At 51.7% G+C, this 20828-nt stretch overlaps 7 protein-coding genes across 7 annotated transcripts; 5 read left to right on the top strand and 2 right to left on the bottom strand.

Moving 5' to 3' along the window:
* Positions 1-838: 838 nt before the first annotated feature.
* On the top strand, positions 839-1865 carry SAT3-3 (Short-chain dehydrogenase/reductase SAT3; the record flags this gene model as incomplete). Its single annotated transcript, XM_037323369.1, has 4 exons — positions 839-914; positions 1005-1075; positions 1125-1593; positions 1648-1865. 4 exons carry the CDS (start codon positions 839-841, stop codon positions 1863-1865), a joined length of 834 nt encoding a protein of 277 aa, XP_037178679.1.
* Positions 1866-3111: 1246 nt separating this feature from the next.
* On the top strand, positions 3112-4836 carry PDAT9-2 (Pisatin demethylase; the record flags this gene model as incomplete). The annotated part of the gene is made up of 4 exons (XM_037323368.1): positions 3112-3310; positions 3380-4377; positions 4440-4577; positions 4630-4836. The coding sequence occupies 4 exons, from the start codon at positions 3112-3114 to the stop codon at positions 4834-4836; spliced, it is 1542 nt and encodes a 513-aa protein (XP_037178678.1).
* A 467-nt stretch (positions 4837-5303) lies between these two features.
* CGCA056_v008119 (uncharacterized protein) lies at positions 5304-5624 on the bottom strand (the record flags this gene model as incomplete). The annotated part of the gene is made up of 1 exon (XM_037323367.1): positions 5304-5624. One exon carries the CDS (start codon positions 5622-5624, stop codon positions 5304-5306), a length of 321 nt encoding a protein of 106 aa, XP_037178010.1.
* Positions 5625-8402: 2778 nt separating this feature from the next.
* PRPX (Pathogen-related protein) lies at positions 8403-9370 on the top strand (the record flags this gene model as incomplete). Its single annotated transcript, XM_037323366.1, has 3 exons — positions 8403-8568; positions 8627-9008; positions 9061-9370. 3 exons carry the CDS (start codon positions 8403-8405, stop codon positions 9368-9370), a joined length of 858 nt encoding a protein of 285 aa, XP_037178011.1.
* Positions 9371-15107: 5737 nt separating this feature from the next.
* Positions 15108-16221, top strand: ivn1 (Invasion protein 1; the record flags this gene model as incomplete). The annotated part of the gene is made up of 3 exons (XM_037323365.1): positions 15108-15186; positions 15251-15348; positions 15406-16221. The coding sequence occupies 3 exons, from the start codon at positions 15108-15110 to the stop codon at positions 16219-16221; spliced, it is 993 nt and encodes a 330-aa protein (XP_037178004.1).
* A 744-nt stretch (positions 16222-16965) lies between these two features.
* On the top strand, positions 16966-18571 carry CGCA056_v008116 (uncharacterized protein; the record flags this gene model as incomplete). The annotated part of the gene is made up of 3 exons (XM_037323364.1): positions 16966-17147; positions 17261-17363; positions 17399-18571. 3 exons carry the CDS (start codon positions 16966-16968, stop codon positions 18569-18571), a joined length of 1458 nt encoding a protein of 485 aa, XP_037178005.1.
* Positions 18572-18961: 390 nt separating this feature from the next.
* Positions 18962-20183, bottom strand: radE-3 (Efflux pump radE; the record flags this gene model as incomplete). The annotated part of the gene is made up of 4 exons (XM_037323363.1): positions 18962-19561; positions 19608-20057; positions 20105-20111; positions 20161-20183. 4 exons carry the CDS (start codon positions 20181-20183, stop codon positions 18962-18964), a joined length of 1080 nt encoding a protein of 359 aa, XP_037178002.1.
* Positions 20184-20828: the final 645 nt, after the last annotated feature.

The raw sequence follows: 20828 nt of genomic DNA, 5'->3' as shown, positions 1-20828 counted from the left end.
CACTGCTGATGCGGGTTATCGGCTGGGGCTGGAGAGGTCTATCAATGCGAGGAGTTTTGGTCGGGTTAGATATTCGTAGGGGCACAAGCGTCAAAGACGGTTAACATGAATAAATTCACATTGTTTTCGATCTTGTTTTCGATCTCATTGATCCCTTAACTATATTCGATTCGTTCTCAATTACTTCTTCTTGCCTGCGACGGAGTACAGATAGAGCGTCAGCTTAGAAATGGATGAACACATGAAAACAGTTGTTAGCGTCAAGGAGCACACCTATCTTCCATTTTCGGTTTCTTTGCTTGTATTTTGAGAGGAAACTTAACCAGCGAAATGTAAGGCCTGGGAAACTGTCATTTTCCTTCCTTGACAGGTTCCTCCGATGCGCACAGCGGAGCTGGCCCCAGTCCCGGCCCGAGCCCCCGGAGTTCGCCAGAACACCCACAACCCCGCGCTTGCATAACTGAGAGGGTCGCGATAACCTTCCTTTGACTTTACTTGAGAGATTTCTATGGGAGGCCATTTGGTATATGTCAAGCTTGATGGATATGGGAAGCTAGCCTCCATTTGCCCTCGGTCGACTACGCCTGCAGTAGTCGTGTGGGGGTCGCGCGGACCGCATTTGGCAGGCCACCGCGAACAAGGACTACCAACGTAGAAAAGAGATCATGAGATATTCTAGGCATTTTAGTGATAAAACAACGTCATGTCATCAACCCATTTCACATGGTAGACTGCCGATTTCCTCACTTCTTCATAAGTCCCCATATTCAATCCAACTATCTAACCGTCTTTTCGCATCGAATCTCACGACCCTGGCCCAAACTCGTGCATGTACACCATGTCTCAGTCCTACAAATCAGGCAGTCTTTTTGATATTCGAGGGATTGTGGCTGTTGTAACAGGCGGAGGCAGTGGTATGTCCGCAAGCATGGCTCTGTTATTACTCGGATGGCTAATCACAATTCCTGCGGGGCTAAGACTTTATATGACACGAGCGTTGGCAGAAAACGGCGCAAAGAAAGTCTACATACTCGGCAGAAGAAGAAAGGTGCTGGATGATGCTGCGAAAGAAATTGTGCGTACCGATGATCGCCAATAGTCCAATGCCCGCTGACTTATGGCAGGGCTGTGACAACGTTGTACCGATCCAATGCGATGTGACAGACCGCCAGAGCCTCAAGGACGCAGTGGCGATGATTGAAAAAGATGTCGGGTTTATCAACCTGCTCGTTGCCAATTCAGGTATTGCTGGGTCTTCCGGAAACGTGCCTCCGGACGCCTCGATTGTGCAAGTTCAAGACGCTCTCTTGGAGATCCCCATGGAGGAATTCACCAACACGTACCACGTCAACTGCACTGCTGTATTCTACACAGCCATATCGTTCTTGGGACTGTTGGACAAAGGCAATCGGTCTAATTATCAGGGTGGAAGGAGCCAGGTCATTGCAACCAGCAGTATTGGCAGCTTCAACAGAAAGATCACTGCTGGATTTGCCTACGGCACTAGTAAGTCGGCAACTACGATGATGTTGAAGGTTCTGGCGACATATTTGTTGCCGTACAGGATCCGAGCCAATGTACTCTGCCCAGGATGTAAGTTTCCACCCAAAAAGAAATATCTCTGGTCGAAATTGCTAACTTAATCAGTGTTCCCGACTGACCTTACGACGAGCTTGATTCAAGGCACAGATCCGACAATCGAGGGAGCCTTTCCCTTGGATCAAATACCTGCCGAGAGAGCAGGTCGCCCGGAAGACATCATGGGACCCCTACTGTATTTGGCTTCACGAGCTGGCGCATACTGTAATGGTAACTGCGTCTTGACGGATGGTGGCCGGCTCAGTGTTACTCCGGGTACGTACTAAAGACGAGAGGAAAGCCGGCGATGTACGCGGTTCCCGTGGTCCGCAGCCACCATTGGCAATTCGCAAGTATCTATACGTTGTTTGTCATTCGTCGAATTCTAGCCTTAGGAGTATTACAGGTGAGGTTTTGCATCGATATGCCGATTTCGTACCAGGGATGCCTTTGCTATGTTACACCATCGTCTCCGCTTCCATAGGCAGCCGCAAGCTGAGTTCAGGACACTCAGCTCGCCCGGGATGACATTCTGAAGCTCCTTCCGTTCATAGTTTCCGAGTCTCCTTTGCTCATTGAAAAAGGGATTTTTGTGAAAGATCAAAGTGTAGTGGGGGGTCGAGAGTAGTCAATGGCCGTTGACTTTCGGTCGCGGCATCCAATAGCCTCCGGTCCGCAATCCCGGCTCGAACGCTGTCCCAATCGCCGGAGCACCCCGTGCGGGGCCAGCCCGCCTTCATGAGTGTCAAGCATAAGACGGGTCGACCTCGGTCTCGGACAACTTTCGTTTTCCGGGTGTTGCCCCAGGTCCCTCCATGAAAGTTATGTGCCCGCCATCACCGCGACGCGCTCCGTGCAGCTTCGGCAGATGATGGTAAAATCCGATGACTTCAATCCAGACTGTAGCATCATTTCGTCCTTGCTTTCGCTTGCTTTCGCAAGCTGCGGACAGCGGATTGCTTCTCAGTCCAGGCTTCTTTGTTGAGAAAACATAGAGCGTCATCATCACTGATACGTAATGAAAGCTTCGACACAACCCAGGTGGAAAGTTTGGCGGTGTGTAAGTTGACGACGATAGCCCGCCATCAGCACCCGAGGTTGTACTGCCGCTGTATGATCCACTCGCTGAAGCGAAGGTCTCAGGCCAAGCACCAGTATTATTATTGTTCTATCAACTATTCGCCGCCGGCCATCGTCTTATGGGGCCAGCTCATTTTCCACGCCGTCCGCTTTTTGGGGCTTTCCGGGGGGCGCTATGACTCGACCATCGCCAACGACCAATTGGTGTTCTAAGCCGTACGCCTTTACGAAACAGGCAACCCATGAACGTGATGCATCAATTGCGTATCAGTCCGCGCAAAAGCAATCACAACCATACGAGACCTGGAGAAATGGAACTCAAAAAATGAGACATTCCGTCGACTATAAAGCTCCTCGCGAAGAATGTTCAGAGCTGCATCGATCCAGTTCATGTTACCAGCCCTGACAAGCAAGCAGTTCATCCAATCTTTTCAGCATCGTTGACCTCACAAAATGAATAACCAACTTTTATTGGCCGTGACGGCGTTTGCCCTGTTTTTCTACGTTGCTGCAGCATTGTTCAATTGGGTGCGCTCTCCTTTGCGGTCCATACCTGGGCCTATGTTGACGCGCTTTACGGACTTTTGGTATTTCATTCGCATCAAGCAAGGCAATTTCGAAAAAGTCAACATTTCTCTCCATGAGAAGTATGGTATGTATATGTGCAGATGTGCCGGGCCTTTTTTGCGTGGCAATTTCTAATTGAGATGCACCCAACTAGGCCCCATCGTCAGATACGGCCCCAACCGATACAGCATCAATGACGCTGAGGCATCGAAGACTATCTACGGTCACGGAACCCAGTTCCCCAAGTCGTTCTGGTACTCATCATTTCAGCCAAACGACACTTGGTGGAACATTTTCTCCGAGCAGTCCATCAAACGACATGCTCACAACAGGCGCTTCTTCGCGCATGCCTTCTCGATGACATCGCTCGTCAACTACGAGCCGTATCTTGATGAGTGCGGCGAGATCTTCTCCCAACGCATGCTGGAATTCTCAAAGGCCGGTGCACCCGTTGATATTGGCCACTGGTTCCAGTGCTTTGCCTTTGATGCCGTTGCGTACATCACGTATGGCAAGCGACTAGGTTTCCTAGACCGCGGTGATGATATTGGCAAGGTTATTGAAAACCTTGACGCCAGCTTGGTCTACTCAAGCCTCGCCGGAATTTTCCCCTCATTCCATCGATATATTGCCCCGCTTCTTTCAGCCATGGGTCCACTTTTCCGAACCGACCGCATCATGTATGTGATGAACTTCACTCAGAGCAGGATCACGGAAGAGCGAGCTGCACCCAAGTCAGTGGCTGAGTCAAAAACCCATGTTGAAGGCGCTGGTGTCGGTGAGACTTTCCTGAGGAAGTATCTTGTCAAACACTCCGAGGACCCCGATGCCTTCACCAATTACCACATTCTCATTGGCTGCGCAACCAATATGTTTGCGGGCTCAGACACAACCGGCATTAGTCTTTCTGGAATCCTGTATCATATTCTCAGGAACCCAGATTGCGTCACAAAATTGCGTGCCGAGATCGACGGCTTCAGCAGCCGGGGCGAGCTTTCGGATAATCCCACATTCAAGCAGGGTCAGGACATGCCTTACTTGCAGGCTGTCATCAAGGAGGCGTTGCGCATGCACCCTGCAGTCGGCCTACCACTGGAGCGAGTCGTTCCTGAGGGAGGCGCTACCATCGCCGACCGTTTCTTTCCCGAGGGTGTACGTATTGATGATGGTTGGGGTAATCCGTCAATTTACTAATGTCTTCTTTTCCTTTTCAGTCTGTCGTTGGCATCAACAGCTGGGTTCAACACCATAACAAGAGTATCTTCGGTCAGGATGCCGATGAGTTCCGCCCAGAGCGTTGGCTCATCGACGACGAAGATAAGCTTTCCCTGATGAACCGAAACTGGATGCCGGTGAGTGTAGTTGTACAAGCTCAATGAGGGTTTTGGCTAACTTTTGGAATAGTTTGGCTTGGGGTCGAGGACGTGTCTGGGAAAGAATGTTTCCATCTTAGAGATGACTAAACTGATTCCAAGAATCATCCGCGATTTCGACTTCAAGCTGGACGGAGACGCGGAAGCACCCGGAGGATCTTGGACCACTGCCAACGCGTGGTTCGTGAAGCCCCGAGGCTTCTGCGTTCGGGTAGAGCCCAGAAAGCTCATCTCTTGAGATTGAGGGCGTTTTCTGACCTTGGTGTCATGCACTTTGGAGCACTACCCCTCGTGCGACACATTGAGTACAACGTTGTGCCGGTATTAATGGACGGGAATCTTAGAGACTGTTTGGTTATCACATGTGGAAGGGAAGAAAGTATCTCATATTATCCTGCCGAATATTGTACGCAAAGACTCTCGATCAAAGCAGGGGGGGGGCTTCCATATGACGTAAGTAGATTGCAAGTGCTCTCAACAAATTGAAACCGTTTATATGTAATGAAATGTCAATCTCTTTTACATCTCCAACTATGTCTGCATGGCGTAGTATGTATATGAATATTTTGGTGTCCAGTAACTCGATCTTGGGAACAACGTGACAGAGTCGCCGTATTCTAGTGTTCTAGTGTTCTGCCATCTACCAATTGGCCTTCGCCCACATGTTGACCAACACGAGCCGATCGCGTCAAGATTAGGCGATGTCTACGGACCGCCGCAGTAACCGCAGTTGGTGCACGAATCGACAACGTAGAGGTGGTAGTTCCAGCGGCCGGCGAGGCCGTTGGTGTCGTGTCCACCGGCGGGGACATTGTTGCAGTAAGTGATGCAGTTGGAGAGTTGGTTGCCGACTTCTCGGTTGTGACCGGACACAGTACCTCCAATGGCGGTACAGGCCGCGTCCATGGCGGGGAATTGCTCTGATTCGCAGGGGATGTAGCTCTGAGCGGGAGAGGTGACGACACCGCAGAATTGCGCAGCGGCACAAGAGGCCAGTGTGGCAAGAGAAAGAATGGTGAACTGCATGATGGCGGTTGGGAGGTGTTTGACAATGGGGTTGTGCCAAAGGTGACGCAGTTTGGTGTCTGAGCTTGTGATGATGAGGATGGAGTGTACAAGATGATTGCGGCCTTCTGGCTGGTATTTATGTCTAGGTCACTCCATATGTCATTGTCACAACTTCCATTCGGAAGCAGATCGCATCCGTCAATTGCGATTTACCTGTTGTTTACAAGTTTCTAGACTCTCGGCGGCTGATTAGAATGTGACAAAGCATGGCCTTCCTTGGTCCTCTACGTGGAGACTTTGAAGCTTTTTGGCAGTTCATTTAAGCATGGTTACATGGAAGCCCCGATGTGAGAGTGGTCCGAGAAGAGGGGTAGTAGAAAACAGCCAACAATGACTATGTTGTTGGCGTTGGCCCACCAAACAAACAGAGCCTGGCTGGGATAATAGCCGGCGGGATCCGATGTCTTTCGATGCAAATGCTACAGTACCTGCAGACCCTCCACAGATCGGCTCTGGGTCGGGATGTTCCCGCCCCGAAGCGGTTGTCTGGCCCCGCAACCTTCGGGCGTAAAACCCCAGGAAGGCAGTTGGCTCCATCGCATCGTATTACAGCCCGCGCGGTGATAGTGCGATCATGCACGAACATGTACCTCAACGGGAATCACCTGTGAGTTGTTCGTCCCATGGCATCCGGTGCGACTGATCCCACGAGGACAGTAACGGTAATACTAAGCACCAGCATATGCGTGCAAGCTGATTCCCAAATGAGGCTTCCTCTGTCTTAGACAGCGAGATGATGGGTTGTGCGGTGAATTAGTGTGTCCAGGTAGTTCTGGGATCGTCACTCTAGACCTCTCGGTTGAGCCGGGTTTCAATGACACGGTGGTAATCACAAAGATGTAGCTGCCAAATGAAGCATTCACCGAAGGTTCGCCCTGCCATTCCGCCTGAACATTCCTCCACGAAGAATCGTGCCCTTCCCCGCTCTGTCCACGAGGCCCGGACGCGGTTCCACATTGAGACCTCGGCCGATAATAGTGTGTGTCTCGGCGCATCCCGCACGCTTGAGAACCGGAAACCATCGGTGACAAATGCACCGGAAAACAATGTTGTTGTTGTCGGTAGCTCCGGACCGAGCTCTTCTCACAAAACTTTCAAACATATATCTCCTTGCTTCCCTCAACGGCTTTCCTTGGGTGCATTGCCGAGTCGGCGAGGCTCGCCGAATACAAATACCTTATGTACATTTAAGAATCGGTCTACTGCACATTGAAAATTTGAAAACCCTAGCTTTTTGTTGGACCATGCACACCAAGGATTCAGAGAACAGGGCGTCCTTTGAAAAAGCTGTCGGTTCACATGCTCCCGGCACATAATTACCCAGATGCCAGGAGGCAAGGGGCTGGGGAACTTCGGCATCAAGGATTCTTTCCTCCGTTCCGATAATGATGACATCGAAGTAGGACAAGACTCACTTGTTGTCGCGTGGCAAAAGGACATGATTCACCTCTCAGCGTGCCAGACCACGAGGTAAGGTAGCACGGGCATGTCGGCCTCGTTTCTTCTTGAACCAGACACCCCACAGATTGTCAAAATGTCTCTGCCGATAGCTTACGATTGGCCGCCAAGACATCGGAAAGTTGCTTGCTTTCTATACGCGTGGCACGCCGAACTGAGACATTTGGGCCAAAACAGACATGGATTTGATCAATCAAAGACATTGAACCCACGCGTTAGAGGAGAGACATTTCCAGGGGTCTATTAGAGTCGGCGATGCGCTTGATTACTGACCCTCGATGGAGCCAATGGGACTACCGGATTGCAGCCTCCCTTCCTCCCTGCGTTCCTCTCAACACGAGCTAAGCCTTCTCCCTCCTCCCTAGTGCCGACGATGACTTTTTGATGAGACTTTGGATAATGAGATGTGATAGTGAGGCTTCTGAACCGGAAAAGCCGGGCTACACCGCTCCACATAAAGAACGCCATGCTGCCGCCACGAGGGAAAATTGTGTTTATGAGATAATAGACTTTGCTCCTCAGTTTCACTCCTCCAGTCTGACCGGGCAACTGTCTTCTCTTGAAATCTCTCCTCCCCTCTGATTGACAGAATTCTCTTTCGCTCAACTCACGTTGCGCAAGGATCGAACATCACGCCGGATCTGGTAACATGCACGTTTCCATTCTGCCCCTACCATGTCATCGGGATATCTGAATCAATCAATTTGCTGACCTAGTCAGATGAGCCAGGATTCGCTTGTCGGGACCCCTTCCAGCAAATTAAAGTGCAGAATCTGAACTTGTTGCTCCCGGGTGGCCACCTCGTGTCACATAACCTTTGTCGCTTTGGTACTTCAGCTGGTCCAGGCCTGTTCTGCCGACCACAGACACACATACAATACACACGTGCGTTCTGGTGCCTGGAGAAAGAAGAAAAGGTAATTGTGTTCCCGGAGCTCGGACTTCGGCTCGCCATTTCGTGCAGGAGATTTTGCTTTCCTGCAGGACCGAACGTTGCTGTAGGATTCTTGGGACGCAGTCTCCCGCCGCGTTTTACGTTTCAGACGGAGGCGGAACGGCCGTGAGGAAGCAGCGCCACCGCTGGAGATTTGACAACTGCGGGAATACTTGTATCACCGTTGTCTCTCTTCTCCCACGCGCATCTAAGACAATTTCACCCCCTCGTGGCACAGCAAGTTTCCACCCCAATCCCCGGAAGCCAGAGACCATAACTAGGCGACAACGCCTCATTCCGCCCCTCGTCCGGATTCTTTCCTTCGTTCGAACCAGTTCGCCGCCATGGTTATCGTGGAAGCTCCCAAAGACCGTAAGGCTGAGGCCGCGGCATCGCCTGCCCTGCCGGACTATGTCACCTCCCCCAACGCTGTGTTTGGCGACGAGGGCGTCCAGTGGCGATATGGCAGAGCGCCAGATTACACAAAGACACGGAGAGTCTGGAGAGAAGGTAAGATTGTGTCTCTGCGCTTTCAAACGCGAACGGTGGAAGCTAATCATGTGGCTAGGCAAGAAGATGAACCACGCTGCTGGCAGCTTGCCGGAGCTGGTCGAGAACCTGGTCAAGAACTGGGAAGTTGAGGCGTCTTTCAAGACAAGACTCCAGGACTGGAGGACTGTCGACCACGAGAGGTACACATTCTCAGTCAACGGCGGAGCAGCCCAGTCAGGCGAGCACATGCTTAAGGTCGGCACCTACAACGCCGTCATCTCGCCCAATGAGTACTACAGCCCCGACTACTCAGACTTCGCATCCAGCCACAAGACCTTCAAGAGAATGATGCCTACTTTCGCTTGGGAGGTTCTCGAGGTGTACAGCGGGCCGCCTGTTGTCGCCTTCAAGTGGCGCCATTGGGGCGTCATGAAGAACGACTACGTGGGTTTTAATAAGTATGCATCCACCATTTCTCGTTTGGGTTCATTTTCTGACGATTTCGTTTAGCAAAGGAGAAAAGGTGACCGCAAAGGCGCACGGAGGACCCATCGACATCCAAGGTGTCACGATTGCGCGGGTGGACGAGAAGCTTCGGCTTCAGGCGGTAGATACCCAGTTCGATTCTTTGCAGATGTTTCAGCAAATTGCTCCCAACGGGGTGGTAAGGAAAGATCCCATCGGCAAGACTGTCGATCCTGAGACCAGGTTCGACGAGGCTATGGCCGCAGAGGTGAAGATGACCGCCAAAGAGCTCAGCGACCTTCATGTTGGAGCGTCGGGCAATGCGTCGGGATGTCCTATGATGAATAGAGAATAAGGAATGTGTCAGCGGTGCGGATCAATCACCCGTCCCAATGAAGAGGTCGCTGGAGTATTCGTAGCACCATGGGGTTGGGCACCGTTGAAGTCTTACGATCATCGAATTCGAATATTGTTAATACTTAGTACCCAAACGCATGAAACTATCGTCCGTTTCAAAGGAGGTAGTCCCAAATTTCATTATTCACGTCCAAAATTGCTCCTACCCAGGTCCCTTGAAATTCGCGGGCAATGAGTTCCAAGCTAGAATCGCAACGGCTCGGCTACAGGGGGCATATTTGGACTCCAAAGCCACTCGACGCCAGTATGGTCCCAGAACTTGATCATCGTGTAGCCGTCACTCCGCATTCCGGCCTGCCTTAGCTGCCCCTTGCCACCCGTTGGTTCCGGAAGATCGAACCCACCCGCAAGCCCCAACGCCTCCCTTGAGCATGTGGAGGCCCACTCACTCAAAGGTGCCGTTGGGTAAGGCTGGTGGGTGTACTGAGAAGTGTCTCAAATCGGCCGGGTAGATCTCAGATGCATGCCAGACTAAGGGGAAGCCGACTTGGCGGGGAACGTCGTTTTTAAAACCGACTCCTGAGTTTCCAGAAAGCCGCAACGACGGTGATCATACGTGCTGAGGTCGTCATTGAAACCTTCAACTTCCAAGTTTCAACGTTTCGAGAGTAACGATTATCATAACAGGCACATTCATTCAATATCTGATAGTGCAGGCTAAGCCCAGTGTTTACAAACAAGGCTGCTACTCAACGAGCTCCTGCCGGCGCAACTGGGCGAGGACACTCATCACACCCGGCTCCTTCTCCATTTCCTGCCACAAACGTGGCTCCCAGTCTTTGAAACCCTCGCGAACCCTTCCCCCTTTCTTTTCCGTGTTGTTTCCCCTTTCTTTTCCGTGTTGTGTTCTGAAGACCAGCACCGAGACAGCCAGGCCCGCAAGACATGACTCTGTTTTAGAGCTTGAGTGGCCATTTCCATTATGCTCAACCCCCCCAGCACCAGCAGCAAGGTGAACCACCAGGCTGGATCACGACCGAAAAGAAGAAGCAAGCCGCCTCGAATGGAGTACGGACCTGAGCTGGGGCCGGAGGCGACTGCAGTGATTAGAGCATAGACCCACACTCCAGCAACGCTGCCGAAAATGGCCCAGAAGGCAATCTGCGTCTTGTGATGTAGCTCGACGATCCTTGAAGGCGTTATTCAAAACATTCACCTTGTTTGCTTCAACTTGACTTACAAAAGCTTGATGTTGATCCAAATGACACAGGCAATGAAAGTTAAAAGACCTTGCGCGTAGAGGCCGTCGTCATCAATCATCTCTGAATCGGTATATCCAGCCCAACAACCGGCGTAGACAATGAGGCCAGCGATGAGGGCGTTGCCAACCCATCCGAGATACACAGCCATGTTCAATCCCTCACCATTCTGGCCATATCTGAACAATTCCGGAATCGTCGCCGAAGTCCGCGACTTGAGATCCTGCTCCCAAGTTCCGAGGACACTGCCGTGAAGAAGCTGACGAATGTGAGACTTCCTGGTTCGTAGAGACTAGTCCCCGTTGCCCCGGTCTGCTCCTGAAACAAGGCCTGGGGGAAGTAGATGAATGTCTCTTTCCAAAACGTCGCAAGGATGAAGCGGGTGGTGCGGTAATAGTTCCATCGACCGTGAACCAACATCAACTTCGAAAGATATCGGAACTGAGAGATGCTAAAATCGGCAACCCGGGCCGCTTGCTGTCCCTCGCGACCGGAAATGCCAACTCCGACGTTGGCTGCGGAGATCATGGCCAGGTCGTTGGCTCCGTCGCCGATCGCAAGTGTCAAGGGCTTCTTGGGTCCCCGTTTGAGCCAAGAAAAGATTCCAGATGCCTCGCTCGGTGGGCCTTTGCGAATCGTATTGACAAGTAGGGCTTTCTGAGCAGGAGAGGCGCGACAACAGATGACCGAGTCAACCATGATCATGAGAGAGATGAAAAGATTGCGAAGACGGATTGCAGAAGGCTCTTCAATGCAAGTCAGAGTCTCTCCATCAATGACCACCGCTGCGTGCGCACGTGAAGGATCAGAATACGACGGTCCCAGGCGATACTGAACTGCATCTGTGATGCCTGTCAGCTGCAGTTCCAGATCACCTTCCTTCACGTCGATGACGAAAAGGGATGTATCTGGACCACAGATACGCGTGGAGTGTGCGATTTTGATTGCGGTTTCACGCTTGTCGCCGGTGAGCATCCAAATCTTAATCCTCGCCTGGCGCAATTTCTTGATGGTCTCGGGAACGCCCTTCTGCAACTTGTCCTCAACTGCTGATGCACCCACCAGGTCCAAAGATTGCTCGAGCAGATCACTCACATCCTCGATACGCTGCTGCCTATTCTCGAGACTAGTCTCTGCCTCAAGGTAGCGCTGCTTCCAGTTGTGGTACTCTGCTGGCTCCAAGAACCTGCCGGCGTAAATCAACGTCTGCAGACCTTCCGTGGCATACTCGTCGATTCGCGCGAAGCATTGGCGAATGTTGTGTGAGTCGTCCAGTAGTTGAGGATTCTCCAAAAATTGAAACCGAGATTGCTGTCCAGCTGTGGACCTCGTCGCATTGACGCGGAGCGACTGAGGCTGAAGACGAATCCACGAGTCTTCGTTGTTTGCTGATGGTTGACTGTACTCCGAGCGATCGTCCATATCCCCCAACTCGGCGATAGTCTCTTAGAATTTGGGTGTTTTATGTGTGCTCCAACGAGCAGAGATGGTTCGCGCCCCCTTGAAACCATCCTCGTTGCTGCTAGGGGCTCCTGTCATGTCCGACGGAGCAGATCGAAGACGAGGCAAGATGATGCTGTCGGCGCCTTTGCAGATCAGCCATAAACTGCCGTCAGGGCAGCGAACGACGATGGACATTCTCTTCCGCTTGCTGCTGAACTCGATAACGTCCAAGATCTCGTAGGTGGTTTGAGAAGAGCTACCATCGACGTGGGGCATCTGTACAGTGACCGACTGCGATGAGCGTTGCGTGACGACGAATCCCAGATCTCGCGCACCCCTGACCAGAGCAAGTTCGTCCGGAGAAGATGCCTGAAAGTCCATCTCTCCATCCTCGTTCCTTTCAGGCAAACAGGTATGACACAGTGCCATCGCAAGAATATAGCGCATAGCCTTGGTGGCAAATGGAGAGTTCGGTCGTGCTCGAATGTACTCCAGCATGTCGTCGGTGGTGAGATCGGCCCCTTGGTCTCCCAACTCGTCCGAGTCTGTTGCAACGTCCATCCGATGAAGCCAGCTGGTGCCGGCGATATTGATGCGCCGTAGCTTCATGATGTTGTCGGTCAGAGTGCCTGTCTTGTCGCCGAAAACGTAGCTGATCTGGCCAAGGTCGTCCAGGTTATTGGTGTTGTTGACACCAGCGGTAGTATCCGTCTCCTTATGGTACATGTCGAGATCATTCTCGATGAGACTCATCTGGCCTAGCTTGATAGCCTCGAGACCCACGTAGAGAGAAATGGGATCACGTTATTGAACATGATAATGAAGCCAGCAAAGATGTCGAGGAACTGGATTGACGTGTTCTCGAGGTACCATGCAAACCGCTCTTGCTTGTCCTTCCAGATAACATACGCCACGGTCGCAATAGCCGAACTGAGTAGCACGTACATCATGAGGAACACCACGATCTTGTTGGTCATGCTCTCTAATGCTGGCCGCTTCGGCTTCGTTGACTTGTTGGCATTCATCCTGATCTTGCACTCCTCGCCGGTATTTATAACGATCCCAACAACGCAGGAGGTATTCCGAATCGTGCTGCCGCGGTAAATGACTTCGTTGATCGTCAAGGGACGAGTGAGATCATCGACAGTCAGCTTGCTATCGAATCGGTACAAATCCGCATTGGGATCCTCGGTAGTCAGGTGCGCTGGACATGTTGCGATGCCTTCGATGGTGCTGCAGTCCGGTAGCGTTGATGGTCGCTGTTTTGCCTTCAGGCTCGTTTCGCCGTCGAGGGCCATCGTATCCACGTAGGCAAATCCGTTTTCGCCATCCGCATGAAGGAGCACGATGTCAGCTGGGACGTCGTCATCTCTGGAGAGCATAATGACGTCCCCGACTTTGATATCTCTCCATGCCGACCGCATCCATTGCAACCCAGTCGCGTTGGAGCCGCCGTAGTACTGCGCGCCCATTGGTAGCGACCCCTTCGCACCTGACGCAGCATCTCGAAGAACCACAGCGTCACGGTTGTTCTCGGCCACGTCCTGTCGATGTCTCTTCCAGTCGTAGTAGCCTTCTTTGGCAATGATGAGGGAGAGGAAAATGAGCAAGGGAATAAGGGTAGTGAATCTGCCGGTGGTGCTGAAACCAGGGATCACCTGTAGTATTGAGATCACCAACATATAGGCGTTGGCCAAGCGTGAGAATTGGTATAACAATTGCCGTGGCAGGAAGTCGAAGACATTGTACTTTGACGTCTTGATAGCGTTGGATATGTATGGTTTTCGGCGACGCTCATCTTTCAGGAGCTGTTGGTGACTTAGCCGAATGGGGATATGACGACCATTTGCAGATGGAGGTAATGGACGCCTTTGGAAAAGCGAACTAATGGACCAGCCCTTCTTGTTCTGCAGCATTGTTGCGGTCTTCTCTATGGAGGGCTTGTAAGCTCAAGGCTAGCAGAGTCGCAAGTTTTGGACTGGGAGAATGAGACTGCCGGTTGAAGACTGTCGAATTGGAAAGATTCCGTAGATGTAGAGTAGAGATTCCTGATGATGCGCCCGTTGGGTGGACTGAATTTTCTCGAGATTATGTTCTAATGATGACGGCCAGCATAAGCATCTAGATGACAGGACCTGGGAGGCTATTTCCAATTTGATTCAAAGTCGATCTCATTATGTTCAATTACAAAAAATAATTTTACCTTCGTCTTCGTAAAACACATTGCTCAGCTATCCGGCCCGCAAGCCAGGGATACTGCGGCGTGTCGAAGAATAGTTCCGATACAGTTGCACTACGAATCCCTGTATCCTCCGCACGAACCAGCCCCTGGCCAAAGGCACTTCGAAAGAGAAAACGATAACGAGATTCTTGGCACTGTAACCACTATTGGTTGGCGTTAGACGAACTCAGCCCTGCCGATCCCTAGCGGACATTGTAATGCCCAGCTTCGCGCAGCAAAAACGCGCGTAACCCTCCGTAACGTCAAACACTGCCACAATTCGGGCGGTTTCTGTCGCTATCAGCTTGATTTACACGAGATTTGGACGGCATCGGCATTCGTTACCGCAACAACAGCACATTTGAAGATCCACCCCTGCCTCAATTTACCTCTTGGTCTGACTCGTTTTCAGCTTGTATTCTCCCTTGCTTCGCCGCTGCCTATGGTTAAGGTTTCACCCTCTCTACGTAGGCGGCGCCTAGCGGGCGATCGAAACTGAATTTGGTTCTTATCATATTGCTTTTCGAGACTTTGCTTTGAGCAGTGGAGGTCCGTAATTGATGAGACACGAGCATAGCCAGCCACGGGATAATCTCAAACATCTTCACGTCGACGACGAGTGGGACATTTGTCATGAACATGCATAGATGTACCCTATCGCCGGCGTCTCGACCGCTTCCATCTGTCTGAAGGTGGCTGCTCTCATAGACCTTTGCCAATTGCATTTCTAAAAGCCTCAGCAAACTTTACCCGCTTTATCCTCCGTTCAGAACAACAGCCTCTCTTCATCGAAACACCTCTGCACAAACGCAATGGCGCGCCTTCGACCTGGCAAGGAAGTTGTGGATGAGAAGACAAACAAGCCAAAGGACATACCTTTAAAACAGCAGCGTATGAAGGCATGGGAGTATGTCAAGTCTAGTCCACGCATCCCGCTCTCCTGCTGACATACCAGGCCCATTCTCACGCCGAAAACATCAATCAGAATCTTTCTCTTCATTGGGATTATCTTTTCTTACCATCGGAATTTTCTGGCTTGTCGTAAACGATCAGGTATGCGCCTAGATCTGCCAGAACTTGGGATTCGCATGATTCTTATCTTTGTCAAAGGTCAGAGAAATCCGACTGGATTACACGAAATGCCACGAAATCGAATCATACGACGAGCTCGAGGTGATGCCACCAGATAACGTGGAAAAAAAGTTCAAAGCATCTTCCGCGGGACAGCTGTTGGACCAGTGGAAGCGGTCGAACAAATCTTTGACTTTCGATGGCGTCACCAAGAACTATACACTTTGCACCATGGAGTTCTTCCTCCCTGAAGAGTTGCAACCACCTGTGCTGTATTACTACCGTCTTACAAATTTCCATCAGAATCACCGCGAGTATATCAACTCCCGTGACAAGAAACAGTTGATGGGCGACAGTGTCGGCATCAACGCGATCAAATCGTCTGACTGTGGGCCTCTGAAGACGCGCCAGACAGAGGACGGGTCGGAGGAGATCATCTACCCTTGTGGAATGATTGCCAATTCGTACTTCAACGACACCTTCCACGATCCTATCCGTCTGCCCTCTTCGAGCGGCTCAAACCAGACGCATACATACAATATGTCCCGAACTGGCATCGCCAAAGATATCGACAGGGCAATCTATCGATCGAGTAGCTACCAGATACCTGCAGAAGCCGGCGGAAACGATACCGTAATTGATCCTCCCCCTAGATGGGTCGAGCGATTGCCGAACGGATACCATGCTCGCAACATGTTTAACCCGGCGGAGGATGAATCTTTCATGGTTTGGATGCGAACATCGGCCGGGAACAGGTTTGCGAAGCTTGCCATGCGCAATGACGATGACGCCATGGAAAGAGGAATGTACCGCATCGAAGTAATTTCACGTAAGGCACTGGGACCGTTTCTGTGATCCAAGCAACCACTGACATTTGCTCAACCAGACTTCCCGATCCACAAAAATCACGGAACAAAATCTATCATCATCTCCACAAACTCAGCGGTCGGAAGACGCAACGAATTTGTGGGAAGAGCTTACACAGCTTTGGGCGCCTTTTCTGTATTTGCCGCCTTCCTTTTTGCACTTACATTGAGATATCGCCCAAGGAAGCTTTCGGAACACGACTATCTACATCGTAGTAACATCTTGCTTCGAAATCGGAGCGCAAGTCTTTGAGTTTGTTTGCTTCTTTGTCGATTGAAGTTCGCTTTTGGATAGATCAACTGGAGATATATATCATTACATTTAGCCTTCGTTTCGTCTCGTTCCTGGATAAATGCTTTGCACGACATCTTCCTCGTAACATCGACAGCTGGCCTACGTTAAGTATGGTAGATTGAGAGGGTTTATTTGGTCGAAACTCTCGAATCACCCCAATCGGGAATCATTGCAGCCTGTAGACACTGCGCAGAAACTCGCTTGCATGCAAGATCCTTTTGCTCTGAACCAATAACAGTCGCGGGCGAAGATCAGGGAGGGATTAACAGAAAAGGGTATCACCAGTGTTGGCTGCCGGCGATCCCTGAACGAACCTCAGCCTGATAAAGAACTTCACCCACAATTTACAGTCTCCACCGCAGCAGTTGGGTCTGGGTGTCTGCGGTAGAAGAAAATCCGAACAACGTTATCGACTTTGGATAAACGCGTCGTATCGCCATGGATATCGCTCATCACGACGTCGGACAGGCCCCGCCCGTGGTGGCCAAGGGCAAGATCTACGCGACGGAGGAGCTCTGGACCTGTCATCAAGAGGTCATCACCCGGCTGTACAAAGACGAGAACAGGGCGTTAAAGGAAGTAAGGCAGATCATGGAGACTGAGTACTTCTTCCACGCAATGTACGTCCAAGAGCCTGCAGTCGAGCCCTGGAGACACGAGATCCAGGGATATCGACCTGACTTAAACAGGAGTCGAGAACGTTGCGGACTAATAGTTTCAACCAAACACACAGGGAGAGAATGTACAAGACACGGATCAGGCGCTGGGACCTCGACAAAAAGTTCAAGGACGCTGAGATACTCGCCATGCTCAAGCTCAAGCGGGACCGCAACGCCGTCGGCAAAGACACGCGCTTCGCCATCGCAACCAGGACGTCGACTGGGGCCGCGTGGTCCACTACCTCAAGCGCAGGCCCGAACTGCAAGACACACTGCGCCTGTCAGCCGCCGCTAGTTGCGATAAGTCTGTCGTCCAATGGGATAGTGTCGTCCAATATCTCAGTCAGAGACCGGACCTGCGGGAGGACCTAGAGGCCGTCGCTCGTCTCGACGTCGTCTGCAGGACGCCCTCGCCCGTCCCGGAGCCGCTTGACCCGGAGCCTGGCCTCCGCTTCGCAGACGAGATCCTGCGCATTCTGGAAGGCTTCTTCGACGGCGTCTTCAAGGACGGCCTGTGGGCTGTCGTTGACGGGGCCCTTTGCACCCGCGGCCGGCGCGCCAGCCGCAAGCGCCTCGACAGGTGGTGCCGCATTATGAGCGGCGTCTACAACCTCCTGGATCGCGGTGAGACTGAGGCCGCGACCGCGATCCTCAAGAACGAGTATAGCTTTATCAAGTGGATTGTCCAGACGTCGAACCCGGAGCTGTCGTATTTCTTGCGCTACAACGTGCTCCAGCAGCCTCCGCACGTATCCGACGTCCTCGTCCCATATGCCTGCGGTATGTACGCCGCGGTGCTCGGGGAGCGACACCCCCTCACGCTGATATGGCGGCGCATCAGAGCGGCCGGTACAGCAGATCGTGTCGGTATCCTGAGCTCCATAGTCCAGTACACCTCGCGCTACTGGGAGACGAGGCTGGGCGCGCTTAACGTCACGATGAACTGGATCCACGGGCTGCAGGGTCAGCTGCTTGAGTTGCTCGGGGAGGCAGGAGGTAACGACTTCCAGCGCATAGTATCGATGTACACGCGGGCCGCCGCGGAGTATGCGGACGTGGGACGCCTCAAGGATGAGTGTAAATGCCTCTTGGCGCTGGTCGGGCTCCACAGCACGGCGAAGAGGTACGATCTGGCCATGCAGACGCTGGGGCGGGCTTACGAGGTCGTCGAGGTGCGGCGCAGCCACCCGGCCGCCGAGCAGCTCATGCAGATGTGGACGTACGGCAAGATGGGCCAGCTGAGCTACAGCGTGATGAGTGCCTGCAGGTATAAGAAAGATTACGCGCGGGAGCACACATACGCCATGAAGAGGTACGGGGAGAATAGTAAAGAAGCGTTGTCGCACATGCTGGAGGATTTCGGTGCGCTGCCTTGTCGGCTATGACGAGCTTATAATTGCGATCGGAGGAAACAAGTGTTATGATATTTATGAGACCACGACGGATAAGAGACAGACTGCGTAATCCAGTCCAACAATACCCCCCGCCCCTTAAAGAACTGGATCGTATCTTTTCCGAATTCTTTCGCCAAAAAGATAAAGCCCAACCGGTACGGGAACAAGAAGTAAGCAAACCAATGCCAAAAGGCTGTTTCCCCATCCCAAGCCAAGTACATCGTACATCTTCAGCCCCCCGAGGGGCATCAATGCTCCTATCAGAGATCGCAACAATATGACTGCAGCAGAACCCGATGCCGCGTATCTTGGGTACGAGTCCATTTGATAGCTTTGAAGAGACATCTGAATAGCCGTTAGCTTTAAAGTAGGGTTTCTCAGTTAGGGGGTAGATTTTACCGTTGCTCCTGTCAACCCAAGCGCAAACATCATCGCGCCAATCATGGGGGCAATCCAATGAACTCTGTATTGGCTTGCCCATCCGTAGAGTAGCAGCCCGGCGGGCATCAACAACCCTGCTGGAAGAGTGATCCAAGGTGTCAGCTTGACCTCCAACTTGTATTTTCCATCGTCATCAGAAGTCCTCTTCGCTCGCAGCACCAGATAATCTTGTATGTGTCCCAAGCTCAACACACCGATCATCATGCCCAGATCCGCAGGAAGAAAAGACAGTCCGGTGTCTCCCTCGTCAAAGCCGTACTGTGAAGAGTAGACGAACGAAAACGTGGTTACAAGGAGATAGAATATTCCGTAAACAATGCCAACGTAGACCGCAATTGTCGAGATCAGAGGTGTCCGGAACAGGAATTTGAGTGGTCGAATGAGGGCCATCTTGATTCGCGAAGGCCCTTCTGTGTCGAGTTTGCTCCGGAGAGTGTAGTTGCCTGTTACTTTTCGCATTGCCTTTGCTTTCCGTTCTAGCAGAACAGGTGCGTATGTCTCCCTCATCACCAAGAGTGCGAGGACGCCAAAAGCCCCTCCCTGTCTTCGTCAACGATGGTCATATCAATGTAGAAGTAGCACTCACCAAGATGGCCAATAGCCAGTAGACCCACCGCCAACCGGCTGCCTCGATAAGGTATCCTCCTGCGATCGGTCCAAGGGCAGGGCCTAACATAGGCCCTATTGCCCACAAGGAGATTGCCCTGCCTCGCTTCTCGGGTTTCATCACGTCGACGACGCTTCCTACTCCGACGGTCGTAGGGACTGATCCAGAAACACCCATCAGAAGTCGGAAGGCCATCAGCATGTCCAAGTTCACACTCAACGCCGCACCAATGCTGAATGCGGTGAATGCAATGTTTCCCGCATGGTAAACATACATCCGCCCGTGCATCTCGCTGAGGGGAGCGATGACAAGCGGACCAAAGGCAAATCCGAGGAAGTAGATCGAGACCACGAATGTCGATGCCATAGGAGAGCTACTGCCGAATTCCATCATCAACTTCGGGACACCAGGCGCAAACATTGATGAACCCTGTCTCCAATAAGCAGTGAACAACACGGCGGAGTCTTATGACTTACCAGAGGTCTGTAATTCGTTAGCGCTTGTCAATACTCAGGTGATAGACGTTACTCACGATATGATTGACAAAATTGACATCACCGTTAGGTTTACCCATTTACGCGACTCTGGCCAATTCATGGGATTATCAGGGTCGTCGGGCCCATTCCAGTCGACAATTCTCTGGTCTTCAAGAGCATCTTCATCAGCGAGTATCCGGTTTGCATCTTGTCCATTGCATTCGGTTTGCTGAGCAGAGAGACGAGTAGCGGGGACTGTCGGTGAGAGACAAGAAGTCCCTTTTTCGGTATCTGAGCTTCCCGCCATTTGGTTTTGTCGATGTCAAATGGTACCTTCTTGGACTTAACGCGACCACTTGGTTTAACCACAGGTCATTCTTTATTCCATGGTCCCTTTCTTCTATCTTGTCGCGTTATCCTACATGTCTCGCTTCTGGGGATTGCAACCTAGCTAACGATCTATGGATCTCATCTCGGATTTCACACTCTTTTCGTACGTGAAACTCCGTACCATCTACGGAAAGGCATTCGTCAGCCGGCCCCGTCCATCGTCACCTGCTGAAACTTGATGGGGCTCACACAGGACGTATCTTCTAACAGAGCCTGGGTTTACTTCTAGATTGTCAAAGTCTATCACACGGCGCAGCTTCAATACAACCATTGATGACTTACAACGTGACACACCATCGTTCGTGTTCTCGTCTAAAACCATCAGCACGGGAAC

The sequence above is a fragment of the Colletotrichum aenigma genome (assembly GCF_013390185.1).
Source record: "Colletotrichum aenigma strain Cg56 chromosome Unknown KSG_Cg56_contig05, whole genome shotgun sequence".
NCBI lineage: Eukaryota > Fungi > Ascomycota > Sordariomycetes > Glomerellales > Glomerellaceae > Colletotrichum > Colletotrichum aenigma.
The sequence above is the reverse complement of the archived record's forward strand: the minus strand, read 5'-3'. Positions and strand labels throughout refer to the sequence as shown.